Source organism: Apus apus, chromosome 7 (genome assembly GCF_020740795.1).
Source record: "Apus apus isolate bApuApu2 chromosome 7, bApuApu2.pri.cur, whole genome shotgun sequence".
NCBI classification, from domain to species: domain Eukaryota; kingdom Metazoa; phylum Chordata; class Aves; order Apodiformes; family Apodidae; genus Apus; species Apus apus.
This window is the reverse complement of record NC_067288.1, coordinates 26,536,897-26,551,401: the sequence shown is the minus strand read 5'-3', so window position 1 is coordinate 26,551,401 and position 14,505 is coordinate 26,536,897. Positions and strand designations below refer to the sequence as shown.

Here is a 14,505-nt window from a genome sequence, read left to right as displayed (position 1 = left end):
CTGGGGTGAAGAGGGGAGACCCCAGACAGGAGTTGATACCCTTGGTCCTGCCACGTACAGAGCACACCCCTCCCAAGCCACGCGTGGCCCCAGTGGCATAAAACAGCCCCTGGCAAAGCAGCAGGCAACTGGTTTGGTGAAAGGCTGCAGGGACAGCAGTACCTTCCTTAGATTCCCCAGGCACAGCTGGAAAAAATAAGGAGCACAGACATGCTTTCAGGCACATAATCCCTGAGCTTAGCCCCACCTTCAGTCCTGCTGATTTCATAAGAGGTACCAGCTTTCCCCACAGACCATGGCTCTTGTACAGCCTTAAACCCTTCTGGTCAAAACACTGCCCCAGCAAATCAATCCAAGATGGTTTTGTCTTTTTGGTCAGCACAGCAGGCAATAAGTCACTGGCAGAAAGATCTTGCACTTCCATGGCTCAAACGGGTGGTGGAAGCAGTGAATGACAACCCTCCTGTCCTGAACTGCCTGGAGAAAATCTGCTTCCCGGGCAAGCAGGAGCTGGCCAGAGGGATATGCAAAATGGCACTGGATATCCTGCTGGATCTGCAGCTCAGCTGGCTGGCTTACTGTACCTGGGTGCACCTTGGTCCCCATCCAAGCTAGCACAGCATGGTGGGTGTGCAAGGGGTGGGCAGGTCCCCCTCCCCAGGGACGTGTCCTGCTCCTCCAGCCTGAGGCAAGGCGGGTGCTTCTCCCAGACAGCTTCTGCACTCATTGCTTGTTTAATTGTGGTGAGAAATGTGTAGGGGGAAGTAACTGCTTGATGAAACTGGTGAAGGCTGGTCTGGGAGTGAGGCTGCTACCTGACAGCCAGGAGATCTGGGCCAGATCCTGGCACTGAGCTGCTGAGGCACTTCCCCATGTCCCTCTGGGGACGTGTCTACAGTGTCTACAGGACACCTTGCAGAACCAGGCTGACTATTTGATTACTTCAGTGCTCCTCAGTCACTCAGAAGCATGAAAAATGTGCCCTTTATTCCCTTCACTTTGCCCATTTTCAGCCTCCGGTGCACAGAAATGCACGTTAGTGTTTCCCATTCTCCAAGAAACATGAATATTTATTCAAAATCCCATTTTTTAATCAGATAAGAACTCGTCCATCCTTATGCTTAAACAGGATTATTTAACTCCTCCTGAAAGGAGGCTGAGTGAAGTGAAACCTCCTCCTCCAGCGGAGCTCTTGGACACCTGCTGGTGCCTCCCGGCAGGGATGTTTGGCTCCCTCCCAGCAGGAAGCCGAGGAGCGCAGCCTGGAGGTGGTTTGCGTTCACTCCCAGCCCTGAAGTTGGAGCAGGAAGCCCGAGGGGCCGGGCTGCCCTCCCTGCTGCCCGGCTCAGCCCCTCGGGAGCCAGGGAGAAGGAGCGCTCAGGAAGAGGGATCCCTATGGACAACACCAGCCGCAGCCCGGAGGGAATTCGGCCCCGTCTCTTCCGAACCACCCCCCCTCCTCCATTCGCCGTGTTTTACGCGAGCATGGATGTCACGCGAGAGCCATTCCCGATGGATGAAACTCCTGGATGAAGCCCATACCGCGCCCAGCCTGCAGCCCTGCAGGGGAGAACGCCCGCGGCTACGCAGTGCTGCGCGCCGGCCGGGACCCGCCGTGCGTCCCGGGGCCGCTTCCCGGGCCGGGAAGGGCCGTGACGGGGCGGGGCGGGAAGGGGCGGGACGGGAAGGGCCGGGCCGGGGCGGGCGGGGCCGGGGCGGGCAGGGCCGGGGCGGGGCGGGGCGGGCAGGACGGGGCGGGGCGGGGCGGGGCGGGGCGGGGCGGGGCGGGGGCGGCGGGGCGGGCAGGGACGGGGCGGGGCGGGAGGGGCGGGGCGGGGCGGGGCCGGGCGGGGCGGGGCGGGCAGCGCGGCCCCGCGCTCACGGCGGCCCCGCCCGGCGGACCGCCCGCTGCCGCCGCCAGGGGGCGCGCGCCGGGAGCAGGAGGCGGGCGGGCCGCGCGGCCCCGCCATGGCGGCGCTGCTGGGCAGATGGCGGCCGCGGGCGCGGGGCTGCAGGCTCCGGCACGGCCCGGCGGGCCAGGCCGAGTGGCTGCTGCTCTCCCAGCTCTTCCAGCCCCTCAACCTGCAGGCGGCCGGCGCGCTGGGGCCCGGGGAGCCCAGCTGCCGCAGCCAGAGGCTGATGCTGCAGGCGGGGCTGATCTGCCCCGCCGGGCCCGGCTGCTACCACTACCTGCCGCCCACCCTGCGGGCCCTGGAGAAGTTGGTGGGGGTGGTGGACCAGGAGATGCGGGCGGTGGGCGGGCAGAAGCTGAGCATGCCCAGCCTGTGCCCCGCGGAGCTGTGGCGGGCCAGCGGGCGCTGGGAGCGGCTGGGCCCGGAGCTGTTCCGGCTGCAGGACCGGCACGGGAAGGGCTATTGCCTGGGGCCCACGCACGAGGAGGCGGTGACCCAGCTGGTGGCCGCGCACAGCAGCCTCTCCTACCGGCAGCTGCCGCTGCGCCTCTACCAGGTAACGGAGGGGGGGAAAGGAGAAGTACGTGAGCCTGGGAAAAACCGGCCTGCCGCCTTGCAAGGTTTATAGAATCATGGACTGGTCTGGGTTGGAAGGTCACCTGGTTCTAGCCACGGGCAGGGACGCCTCCCGCTAGACCAGCTGGCTCCAAGCTCCATCCAGCCTGGCCTTGCAGGGATGACAGTCTCAGCTTGTCTGGACAACCAGTGGCAGTGTCTCACCACCCTCACAGGAAAGAATTTCTTCCTGATACCCAATCTAAATCCCCCCTTTTCCAGCTTCAGATCATTCCTCCCGGTGCTATCACTATACACCCTTGTAAAAAGTCCCTCCCCAGCTTTCCTGTAGCCCCTTCAGTTCTTCCCAGATCCTTCTCTTCTCCAGGCTGGACAACCCCAGCTCTCTCAGTCTGAGCTCCATGTCCTTCCTCCAGAACTGAGGGCTCCAGTTCTGGACAGCTGGGGGCTCCAGAACTGAACACAATATTCTAGGAGGGCTTTGACCAGAGCAAGAGTAGAGGAGCAGAATCACCTCCCTTGACATGCTGGACGTGCTTCTTGTAATGCAGCCCAGGACACGGGTGGCTTTCTGGGCTGCAGGTGCTCACTGCCTGCTCATGTCGAGCTTCTCACCAACCAACCCCCCTAAGTCCTTCTCCTCAGGACTCTTCTCAGTCCATTCCCCACCCAGCCTGTATTTGTGCTTCAGATTGACCCTGAGCACAGACTGGACCCCTGTGCTTTCTGAACCTCTTCTCAGAGAGGAGTCTCGGTGCAGCTGGATCCAGTCTGAGCCCTGGACTGTAAAGGGGAGTTCAGACCCTCAGGTTCTGTCACAGGGTGGGTTTATCACAGATCAAGCTGGGTGCCTCCAGAGAAGGACCCTACCCGTGTTTTACATGGACCTTTTAAGGCCTCACAATCTGTTGTCCAACCAGTCCTTTTAAGGCACATCTTCTCCTGAGGTGATTGGTCTCTGGTCTCTTCCACCTGTGCCTTTGACTTCATCTTTTGTTCCACCCACACCTCTAATTCGTCGGTCGTTTTCTGTCTCCAGGTAGAACGGGTTTTTTCTTCATTTCTGGGATTATAGTTCATCAAATTCTGGTTTCAGTTGGCCCTCTTCCTGTAGTGTGGTGTTGTCCTGCTGTCATGCAGGGCTTCAGTCAGGGCTTCTTGGGGTCCCTGCTCATAGCAGGGGGGTTGGAACTAGATCATCTTTCAGTTCCCTTCCAACCTTAACAATTCTGTGATTCTTTGATTCTTCACTGTCCTCTCCTTTTCCAGGTAAGGGTGTAACTAGAGTTCAACAGCAGCTCCAGCCTAAGGAGCTACTCAGCTACTCTCAGCTACTTAACACCAAACAAAAAACCAAACCTAGTCTGGCCAAACTCTTGCTGCCTCGCTGCGAGGAAACCCGATATTCCTTTCCATCCCCAACAGGTAACCAGGAAGTTCCGGGATGAGCCCAAGCCCCGCTTCGGCTTGCTGCGCAGCCGGGAGTTCTTCATGAAGGACATGTACAGCTTCGACGTCTCGGCGGTGGCGGCTCGGCACAGCTACGACCTGGTCTGTGCCTCCTACCGCCGCCTCTTCCAGCGCCTGGGCCTGCCCTGCGTGGCCGTGCGGGCGGCCACCGGCAGCATCGGCGGCACCGTGTCCCACGAGTTCCAGCTCCCGGCCGAGATCGGCGAGGACCGGCTGCTGCTCTGCCCCCACGGGCACTTCGCGGCCAACGTGGAGACGCTGCGCGGGGACCAAACGTCCTGCCCCACCTGTGGGGAGAAACTCACCCAGAGCAGGGGGATTGAGGTGGGGCACACGTTTTATCTGGGCACTAAGTACTCCTCTGTCTGCAATGCGGTCTTCTACTCCCCGGAGAACAAGCCCCAGCTGGCAGAAATGGGCTGCTATGGCCTGGGCATTAGTCGCATCCTGGCGGCCTCCATCGAGGTGCTCTCCACGGAGGACAGCATCCGTTGGCCGAGCCTCATCGCTCCCTTCCAGCTCTGCTTCATCCCCCCCAAGAGGGGCAGCAAGGAGGAGGAGGAGGAGGGAGCTGCCCTGCTGGAGCAGCTGTACCGCCAGCTGGCCGAGGCGCTGCCCCACCTCGCCAGCGAGGCGGTGCTGGATGACAGGACACACCTGACCATCGGCAAGAGGCGGAAGGACGCCGAGAAGCTGGGTTATCCCTACGTGGTCATCGCCGGGAAGGGGGTTTGTGAGCACCCCCCGGTCTTCGAGGTCTGGGATCAGAACGCTGGCGAGGTTTTGTTCCTCACCAAGGAAGGCGTCGTTGAGCTGTTGAGTAAAGTGCAAGTCCCTTAAACTCCCCATCTCTGAATCTCTTGTCTTTGCTGCACCGAGTTTACCTGAGCAGCCCCAGGTCCTTTTCAAGGATGTGCAAGTTGTCCACGAGGGCTCTGGGTGGGTGGAGCTGAATCCAGCTCACCTCCGAGCAACCCTGCTGGGCTTGAGCTGGGCTCAGCCCATGGCCCGCCCTGGGGCTGGGGACAATTCTCCCTCTGGCTCCAGACCCCCACAAGCTGCTTGTACAAGCGTGTGCAGCCTCGTGCAGCTGTGGGGGTGCCAGGGCCGGCCCCTCGCTGCCTGCCCGGGGCGGACAGGAGGGAACAGGAGGGCTGCCCCTCGCTGTCCGCAGGTGCCAGCTCTCGGCATGAAGGATGCTAATGAGAGGGCACCTTTCCTCCGTGTGCATCTTCTCTGGAGCCACCCGTGTTCCCTGAAGGTGCAGGCTAATTTTAATGAAAGCCGAACAGTGAACTCCAGAGCCTTGTTCACCGTGGGAGGTGCCAGATCTGCAGGGACTGAGGTGAAGATCAGCGTCCGGGATCTGCATCCCGGGCCTGCAGGTCAGGGCAGCTGGCGAGGCCCCTGGGGCCGCGGGGTGCTGACCGCGGGGCCTTGGGGTGCTGGCCTCCGGGTGGCAGAGCGCCTCTGCAGAAAGAGTTGGCAGGAAAACGTGGCATCTGCAAAGCCCGGGAGTAAACACGTGCGGGCCGCGTTGTTGCCGATGGGCCATAGGAGCCTTGTCCTGCAGGGTGGTGAGATCCCGCTCCGGGACCCGAGGAGGTGCCCTGCTCCTTCATCCCCCCGCTCCTTCATCGCCCCGCTCCTTCATCGCCCCGCTCCTTCATCGCCCCGCTCCTTCATCCCCTCGCTCCTTCATCCCCCCCACTCCTTCATCCCCCCGCTCCAGGCGGGATCGGCCCTTCCCGCGGGAGGCGGGCGGGCCGGCAGGAGCGGGGCGGGCCGGCAGGAGCGGGGCGGGCCGGCAGGAGCGGGGCGGGCCGGCAGGGGCCGGAAGGCAGCGGCAGGAAGATGGCGGCGGGCGGGCCGGGCGGCAGCGGCCCGCGGTACCGGGCAGCTCTGCACCCCGACACCTGGGAGCAGGTGAGGCGGCGGGGCCGGGGCGCGGGGCCGGGGCGCGGGCAGCGCTGAGGGCCGGTGTGTGTCCGCCCGCAGGAGCTGGAGGCCATCCCCATGTTCATGAAGCGCTGCCCGGCCGAGATCGACCCGGAGCGGCAGCCCGAGCTGGCGTGTCTGCAGTCCCTGCTCTTCGACCAGGAGAAGGGCCCCGCAGGTGGGGCTGGGGAGGGGGCTCTGCCCCTGCGGCCCGGCCCGGGGAGGCGGCCTGGGGGCTGCGGGCAGCTCGGCCCCGCGCTCAGGCCCTGTCCTTGCCCCGCAGAGCTGGCCGGCATGTACAAGAACGAAGGGAACGAGTACTTCAGGGAGCGGGACTACGGGAGGGCGATCGCCGCCTACAGCGCGGGGCTGCGGCAGGAGTGCGGGGACCCGGCGCTGGGCGCCGCGCTGCTGGGCAACCGCGCCGCTGCCCGCTTCCGGCTGGGTGAGCGGCGGGCAGGGCTGCCCTCGCCTGCCCTTACCTGCCCTTACCTGCCCTTACCTGCCCTCACCTGCCCTCACCTGCCCGCGCCTGCCCTCACCTGCCCGCGCCTGCCCTCACCTGCCCTCGCCTGCCCTCGCCTGCTCGCACCTGCCCTCGCCTGCCCTCGCCTGCTCGCACCTGCCCTCGCCTGCCCTCGCCTGCTCGCACCTGCCCTCGCCTGCCCTCGCCTGCCCGCACCTGCCCTCGCCTGCCCGCACCTGCCCTCGCCTGCCCGCACCTGCCCTCGCCTGCCCGCACCTGCCCTCGCCTGCCCGCACCTGCCGCTTCCTTCCCCCGCCCGCCTGGCGGGGAGCGCGGAAGCGGCGAGCTGCGGAGTCTCCGCACCAGCTGTTTCGTTGCCTTCGGGGCCGGTTGGGTTTGCAGCCGCACGGGAGCGGTTCTGCGCGGCGTTGCTTGCTTTAAAGGGGTGACCTGCGTTCTGCCCTGCGTGCTCCACAGGTAACTACCGGTCTGCTCTCAACGATGCCATCCAGGCGAAGAAGCTGAAGCCCACCCATCTCAAAGCGATCGTGAGAGGTAAGAGGGGAAGCACGTGGAACTGCGTGGAGAGCAAGGGGCATCCCTTTAAAACATCTCTGCACGGGCTGGTTTTACTCATTGTGCTGTTCTTGCCACAAGCCCGGGAACAGACTGCTCTTGGGTGTTGCCTTGGTTCCCTGCCTGTTTCTTCGTGTTAAATAACAGCGTGTGTCAACCTTAAATCATTGTGAGTGTGTGTTCATTTCAGGACAGCGTTCATTCAGAAAATTAGAGCAGGTACTGTCCAAGATCTGTTTCCTTGTTTTGTTAGGGCTGTTTCTCCCCAAAACAGAGCTCTGCCTGTTGCTTGGGGTTTTAGGCCAGAACACTGCCTTTTTGCATTTTGTTCTTCAGCTTCTATATCCATTAATGCCTCCAAGGAGGCATTAAGCCTGTTTCTGTAGAGCACAGCATAACTCTTGTTGTTTCCCACACTGCTGGTTTTTGGGGTTCAGGTGTTTCTTTTTTCCCCAGCCTTTCTCACTCCATGGGGGTGGCCACTTTATTTTTCCTTATGGGGCAAGTACAGATGTGTTAGTTATAACATTTTGCTTGTAGCAGGCACTTCTAACATCATTCTGCTGATTTCTGTGACTAGATGAGTTAATGATACAGCAACTCTGAAATCTTTTAGATTTTCTCCTCAGCTGACCTGCTGGAAGTCTGTGATTGAGCATGATCTTCATGACAGCAGCATGTGCTGCTGTCTCTGCCTCTTGAGAGCACTAGGGTGACACTGTCTTTATGACCCCTGTTCTGTGCAGTAGTTGTGTACTGACTCCAATACCAGAAGCTTCCAATCTTGGTCCTTCCAGGAGCTCTTTGTCACCTGGAGCTGAAGAACTTCTCTGAAGCAATAGCATGGTGTGAGGAGGGCTTGCAAATAGATTCCAAAGAGAAAAAGCTTCTGGAAATAAGAGCTAAAGCTGACAAGTTAAAGGTAAATATGAAGGCAGGCAGTTTTTGTCACCTGCTTTGTATCAAGCAGCACTTTGGAGTTCTTGGTTGGAGAGCGCTTCCTGCAAGTAACATTCCCAAACAGTGTGGTGGTTCTGCAGAGCGTGTGTTGAGGAGATGTGTGGTGGTGGTGAGGAGGTGTGTGGTGGTGAGAGCTAGAGGGAACCTTCTGGAGATCTCAGCTGGCAGAGCAGAGCAGTGATGGGCATTGACTTGCTGAGTGTGACCATGGTACAACCTTTTCTTACGTGTAGCGAGCTGAGGAGCGGGATGCAAGGAAGGCAAAGGTGATGGAGAAGAAAGAGCAGTGTCAGAAGGAAATGTTGCTTGCAGCAATAAAGGTGGGTTGGTCAAGGGGTTGGTTTCGTGTGGTTTGTTTTGATGTTTAGGGGTTTTTTTAAGAGCTCTCATTTGTCTCTAAGAGGCTTGTGAGAGCAAGAGCCAAAAAACTCAGTTAAAACCATGATTCTGCTACAATTCTGTGTCTCTAGCCCCAGCTCCCAGGTTTCCATATTTCAGGTAAAAACTAAGACAAAATACAACCCCAGTGTTGGGAGATGGGACTGAGCATCCTACTGCTGGTCTGTAGCATCACACTGGCCCAATGAACCTTGTTTTCTTTGCTGCCAGTGGGCATTACTGCAGTGGGAGGATAGGAGATAGCCATCCAGCAGGGTGGAGGAGAGGATCAATCCTGGATCCTTCCTTCTGGGAAGACCAGTGACCTCAGTCTAATGCTGTGGGAAGGTTTTTGATGGCATAATTAGGAGCTGACTCATTAGTAAGAACGACACAACTTGTCCTTTTACCAACTTCTCCTTTCTTGCTCTTACTCTCCTCATCACACCTGTTTGTATTTTGGTTTGCTTGTTTTGTTTTTCCTTCAGGAAAGAAATATCAAGCTGGTTCTTGAGCCTTCAAATGAAGAAGAGGAGATATCAGATGGCCTGGCTGAGATATCCTTAGATGGGTTCCACTCTGACAGTGTCACGGGGGCGAAGGTGCACTTAGATGCTGATGGCAACCTGAACTGGCCTGTCCTCTTCCTGTACCCTGAGCACGAGCAGACAGACTTCATTGCAGCTTTCCATGAGAATTCCCGGTACATGCCCTGTTCTTGCACAAAGGAGAGGTTGGAGCAGATGAGAACAGGCTGCCAGTGAAACCCTGCCATGCTGCAGTAGCTCCAGAGTGCTGATCTCACAGCTGACCCAGCTCTTGAGCAGGAGGCTGCACCTCCCGAGGTCCTTTCCAACCTGAATGATTCTGTGATTTACAAAAGGCCCAGAGTGGTGGTGGTGTCTGCATTTCTGGCATGGGGGAACATTTATAGCCAGGGTGACTGAGGGGGCTTGCAGTGCAAGCCCAGAGCAGTGCCCAGTCATACCAGTGGTGCACCCACATGTGTGGAGTTTAGAGGTTGATGTTTTGAAGCCCTCCAGATAGGGGGTCTTGAAAAGAAGATTAAACATCAAATTATAAAAAACTTCCTAAGGGACCTCCTGTAACCACCAGTGACAATTTAGTTTTCCATGGCTTTACAGCAGGCCTGCCTGAACTGCTGATGACCTTTCAGGCTGTAACCAAGTGACTGGGAAGGTGGGGAATTCCACTTTTCTTGACATTAAAGTCAGTTTCTGATTTCACAGTGTTAAGCAAACATGGAATTTGTAACTTTTCTTTTTTTGTGGGGAGGTGTGTGTTCCTCAGATCTATTGATAAGTTTGGGGCTTAAAATTACAGTGCAAGCAGATTAGTGAAGTTGTGGTTCTTGCATGGTAATGTTCACTGTGCCTTTTCATGACCAAAGGAAGTGAAAATGGGTCTTGGAACAAATTTTTGGCCATCAGTACTTCCTGAAGGACCAACGTAAAGAAGCCTCTGACACACAAACATATTCTGAGCACTCTGATAGGGTGAAATGTGGTGCTGGTGAGGCCACGTAGAGGGAAAACCAATGTTAGACAAAATGCAGGGTGTTTATTGTGACATCTTTTTCAGTGAGAAAATGAAATGTTAAAAATAAGTTGCTGCTGCAGTGCTGAAGATTGAAACCAATAGCCCTGAGTTAACAGCAGAGCCTTGGTCTTACTGGGAGAGCAGTGAGTTTGAAGGGAAGGAACTGTTAGTGATCTAAACTTACTTTCAAGTCTGTTTTCTAATTTACTGATGTATTTTTGCCATTGTTCCAAGGCAACTGTACAAATTATTGAAGCTGAACACTTCATCTGATCTAACCAAGTGTCTTATGGTGTTTAGGTTCATTGATCATTTAATGGTGATGTTTGCTGAGTTACCTCCTTGGGATGTAGAAAGAAAATACCTTCCCAGCAATCTCGAGGTGAGAAGTTTGACTTTCCTGCTATTTCAGGGTGGTTGTGTTGTAGGTTGTTTTGTTGTTGTTGTTTTATGGAGTGAAATTAAAAGGCTCTGAGTGTAGGAAAGCAATGACATTGTTACCCATTTACCATACAGGATGAGAAATAAGGATCTGGAGAGCTGCATTCATTACATTCATACAGACATAAATATTTTCCAGATGTGCTGACATGAACATAGAATTCACTATGGAAAATTAAACTTCTTATGTCTCCCACTTATGTTTTATTTGATAGAAGGTATTTATAGATACTGCTTAGATTCCCATCTTTGTAAGGATAATCAAGATTTAGACCATCTAGCTGGTAGGCTGCTTGCTGTTGTTAACTGCATTGTTGTGAAGTTGCTCAATAGAGATGAGAAAATATTTTTTTAAAAAAAGAAGAAGGTTCTTTTTAGATCTAACTGGTGGTGCTTAAACACTTGATCCTATGGATACAGTATATGCATATTAAGACCTTAGCAAAGGTGGGATGCCAGTTGGTTGTAGCTGCAGCAGGTTTGGAGAATATTTCAGCAATGGTACATACATGGGTACATATGTTCATTTTTCATTTTCCACTTCAGTCTCACATGCACCAGGTAACAGCACAGCCCTTCCTGCAGACAGGTGCAGAAGGACAGTGGCTGTGTATTTTGCCAGATTAAAAAGTTGGGCAGTAGCTGTGTGCACATGTACAGTCTAAAGAACAGTTCCTGGATTTGAATCTCTTCAATCTACTCTTATTTTGTTCAACTATTTTTAAGCCTGCTCAGTTTAACTCATATTAGTGCTGCATTTCACCTGTTAAAAAGCAGCCCTGAGATTTGGAATGCTTCTCTGTAAGGCACAGGAACAGCCACTGTATTTTTGCCTTTTGCTGACTGGTTTATACAGGGAAGAGTTGGGATTTACACCAAACAGTTCCTACGATACTGAAATTAGCATCTAACACAGTTGGTTCAAGGTACAGAAGATTGATAAACCTCTAGTAGGTATTTGGTGTGCTGTTACTGGGCTTTCAACAGCTTAATAGCTTGTCTATCTTAAGTGTTTAATAACCCTCCTAATTTTTTTCAGCTCTATTTTGAAGATGAAGAAAGAGAAGAAATGTATGAGCTGAACCCAGAGCACACGTTGCTTCAAGTGCTGCAACACCCGAGGTGAGGCTGCACCTGCTTGTGTCCAGAGAGAGCACTAAGGCAAAAAGCACAAGTTTTGGGCTTTAAAGTGCAGTTTGTTCTCTGATTTCACTCTTGGACTTGATCAGTCCCAACTCTTGAAGGTGTAAAGCAGTAGATTTTGTGCCTGGCCTTAGCGACTTACATCTTTTTTCCCCCCCAAAAAAAAGAATGAACAGCTCTTTCCAGGACTGGATGGAGATGGGGAGTTGGGCTACAAACAAGCAGCAACACAAAAGGGCTGTTTCAGATCCCATCTACACAGTGCTACGTAAAAATAAAATTAATTTTTAAAAAAGCAGCAGCACATAAAGAGAGCATGTTGGAAGTTAACAATGTGCTCACTGTTAATTATGCTGCCAGAGCTGCTGCCACACAGTGTGCAGCAGTTTCACTCTGAGACTGGCCTTAAAGTGCTGTGCAGTTATTTAGAGAGAAGAATTTGCTGTTTGTGAAGCCAAAAAGTTGCTGTAAAGCCTGCTCTATTAACTTGCACCATCTCGTAGCTGGCTGGAGAGAGCTGCACAGCGCTGGTGGCTCGGGCTGTCCCAGTGGGCTGTGCTCAGCTGTCCCTCTGGAGAGCTCAGCAGCTCTGTACAGCTCAGCAGCGTGCATAAACCCTCGGATTTCAGGCTCTAAGGGCAGTTTGGGAAAGAAACCTCCTTCCAGAGGGACAACAATCGCTGTTTCAATTAGAAGGAGCTGTTGGGAGAAGAGCTAATTCATAAACATTCCTCCTCGAGGTGTGTGTAGCTAGGAAGAGCTCTGCAGATCAGCAAGAAGCTTGTCATTGGCCTGGGGGAGGTCAGGCTTTGTTGAGCTGGGTGGAAGTCACTTTGCATGACACTTGGCCAGCTACAAGGAAGCCAAAGGACTCCTTTTAATCTTCACAGGTATTTTGTAAAGGCTGGGACTCCCACCGTTTTGGCATTTGTGAAGCTTTCTGCTTTCACTAAGAAATACTTATCGGGCAAGAAGGTGCATCGGCTCTCGTGAGCAGGAGTGAAACCGAGGGATCCTGTGCAGTTTGTTACCCAAGCTACAGACTGGAAACTTCTGCTGGAACAATAATACCCTGCACACTTCAGGGGAGGAATAGTCTTGGCACACGGGGAAATTTCCAGGAAGGCAGCACAGGAGAGTGTGAAGGGTTTACAAGAGGGGATTAATTGTTTAAAAAGAAATCCAGCTGGCTTGCAGAAGGTCTCCTCTTCGATAGGCTGCATGTGGTTCTGAAATCAACCTGAAGCAGTGCCAAACACCGGCTGCAGTTTGAAGCAGCAGCAGCTGGGAATGTACTTGTCTACCTGTGAAAAATCCCTGCTCTCCTCCGAGGTGGGCTGGGGTGATCCCTGCCTGCTGCACGGGGCTGGATGCTGGCAGGTTCCTGCCTGGGATTAAGCAGCTGCTGGTTTTCCACCACTTGGCTCTGCTGCTGGCCAGGGTAAAGCTGAGCTCTTTGCTCCCAGCACTGTATTTTACTGCCCTTCTTGCTGCCTTGCTGATTGTCTTATATCACCTGGGAATAAACATGTCTATTTTAAGTAGACTGACTTCTGGCTAATAAAGCAGATGGTATTTTTTTTTCTCACCTCGTGAAATACTCCAAGAGAATGACAGAGGAGTTCTAAACCCAAACACAGCCACCTTCTCCCTTACCCTGGCTGGGTCCTCTGGGCTTCTGTCTCAGCTTTCAGCATTTAATGGAAAGTAATTCTCAATCTCTCCTGTCTCTCTCCTCTGCAATCCCTCAGTGATTGCAGGAGCACACAGCAGTTTCAGACCTGCCCGCACCCCCGCGCGTGCGGCGCGGAAGCAGCGACACGAACGAAGAAGATGATGAGCTGCAGGGGAGCAACGCCTGCCGTGAGCATCTTGCACACGTGGGGGGCATTAAACTCCTCCCCCAGCCCCTCTCGGACACGAGCGGGGCTGCACTCGCTGGTTCCTTTCCACCAGAGCCACGTGTGGAGCTTGTCATCGCTTGCCCACCTGCCTCAGTGGAGCAAAGCCAAGCGGGACCCCCTGGAGGAAGGGATCTGGGCTGGGGCCAGCTCACGTGTTAAAGCAGGGGGGTACCTGCGTGGTTGGTTTGTGGCTGAGCAGGTTGCTGGGGTGGTACATGGCAGAGAGGGTCAGGCTGAGGGAGGCACAAGCTGAGCCAGCGTGGAAGCAGCAGGGGAAGAGCTTGTGCTGGATCACACCAAAGGTGGCGAGGGAGGTGGCTGCCCATCACAGACTGCAGGGGGGGAGAGCAGGTAGGTCCTGGGGCAAGGCCCCCTCCCCTGAGCCTCCCCCTGGGGCAGAGAGCCATGGTAGTGGGCACAGACCACTGCCTACCAGCCACAAGGGGCATCCAGATCTGCGTTCCCCAGGAGGTGGAGAGGAAAACCAGATGCAGCAGCTTGATGGTGTTGGAGGGCTCCGTGTCCATCAGCATGATCTTCTGGCTGTAGACAGGTTCCTCCATGTCAGCCAGATGGCCCCCAGCCCCTTCACCATGCACCCAACTGGGCTTCAAACCCTTCTCTCCAGCCCCTTATGTTTTGGGGGCAGGGCACTACATCAGCACCTGGGAACCAGCCGTTTGGGTGGACTTCCAGCAAAATCCAGCCAAAGCCCCAGCTGACCCCTGGCAGCAGGAACAAGCAAAAAGTCAATAAAAGGGGAAAAGGAAAAACCCTGACAAATATGCCTGCCCACGCAGTGACCATCAAAGAGGCCTTTTGGCCAAGGGGAAGTCCCCATGTTTAAAAACAGCAACAGCTTCTGCACACTTTAACCAAAAAGCCCAGGGGCTGGAAGAAGTAGGGTTGGCTCTTGGGGTCACCCTGCTGCCCCAGTCTCCAGCCTGGCACAAAGCAGGAGAGCCAGGGCAGCAGTCAGGGGGAAGGAGGCTTTGAGGGAGCTGCCTGCTCCACTACAAGCAGTGCTTTGCAAATTAATTAAAGCTTCTGGGAGCAGCCCATAAATTCTGCCTTCTCCCTTACTCCTCCTCCTCCTCCCCTCCACCAGCCACCTTGGGACATGAATTACAGCAGGGAGAGCCTTGAGAGAGAAGCTGCCATCGAATTACATCCTGCTCCC

The 14,505-nt window shown here is 55.3% G+C and overlaps 2 protein-coding genes across 2 annotated transcripts; both read left to right on the top strand.

Annotated features, from left to right (window-relative positions):
- The first annotated feature begins 1,925 nt into the window (after positions 1-1,925).
- On the top strand, positions 1,926-4,800 carry PARS2 (prolyl-tRNA synthetase 2, mitochondrial). The gene is made up of 2 exons (XM_051625629.1): positions 1,926-2,469; positions 3,915-4,800. The coding sequence occupies exons 1-2, from the start codon at positions 1,969-1,971 to the stop codon at positions 4,797-4,799; spliced, it is 1,386 nt and encodes a 461-aa protein (XP_051481589.1). The 5' UTR covers positions 1,926-1,968; the 3' UTR covers position 4,800.
- A 984-nt stretch (positions 4,801-5,784) lies between these two features.
- Positions 5,785-12,965, top strand: TTC4 (tetratricopeptide repeat domain 4). The gene is made up of 10 exons (XM_051625422.1): positions 5,785-5,885; positions 5,958-6,075; positions 6,181-6,342; positions 6,841-6,918; positions 7,737-7,861; positions 8,133-8,219; positions 8,766-8,980; positions 10,138-10,219; positions 11,318-11,400; positions 12,312-12,965. The coding sequence occupies exons 1-10, from the start codon at positions 5,814-5,816 to the stop codon at positions 12,412-12,414; spliced, it is 1,125 nt and encodes a 374-aa protein (XP_051481382.1). The 5' UTR covers positions 5,785-5,813; the 3' UTR covers positions 12,415-12,965.
- The last annotated feature ends 1,540 nt before the right edge of the window (positions 12,966-14,505 follow it).

Bases quoted from the DNA above. Each gene is read 5' to 3' on its own strand.
- PARS2 (XM_051625629.1), top strand. From the start codon at position 1,969: ATGGCGGCGCTGCTGGGCAGATGGCGGCCGCGGGCGCGGGGCTGCAGG. The intron at 2,470-3,914 runs GTAACGGAGGGG...CATCCCCAACAG, and splicing joins TGCCGCTGCGCCTCTACCAG to GTAACCAGGAAGTTCCGGGA.
- TTC4 (XM_051625422.1), top strand. From the start codon at position 5,814: ATGGCGGCGGGCGGGCCGGGCGGCAGCGGCCCGCGGTACCGGGCAGCT. The intron at 6,076-6,180 runs GTGGGGCTGGGG...CTTGCCCCGCAG, and splicing joins CCAGGAGAAGGGCCCCGCAG to AGCTGGCCGGCATGTACAAG. The intron at 6,343-6,840 runs GTGAGCGGCGGG...CGTGCTCCACAG, and splicing joins CGCTGCCCGCTTCCGGCTGG to GTAACTACCGGTCTGCTCTC.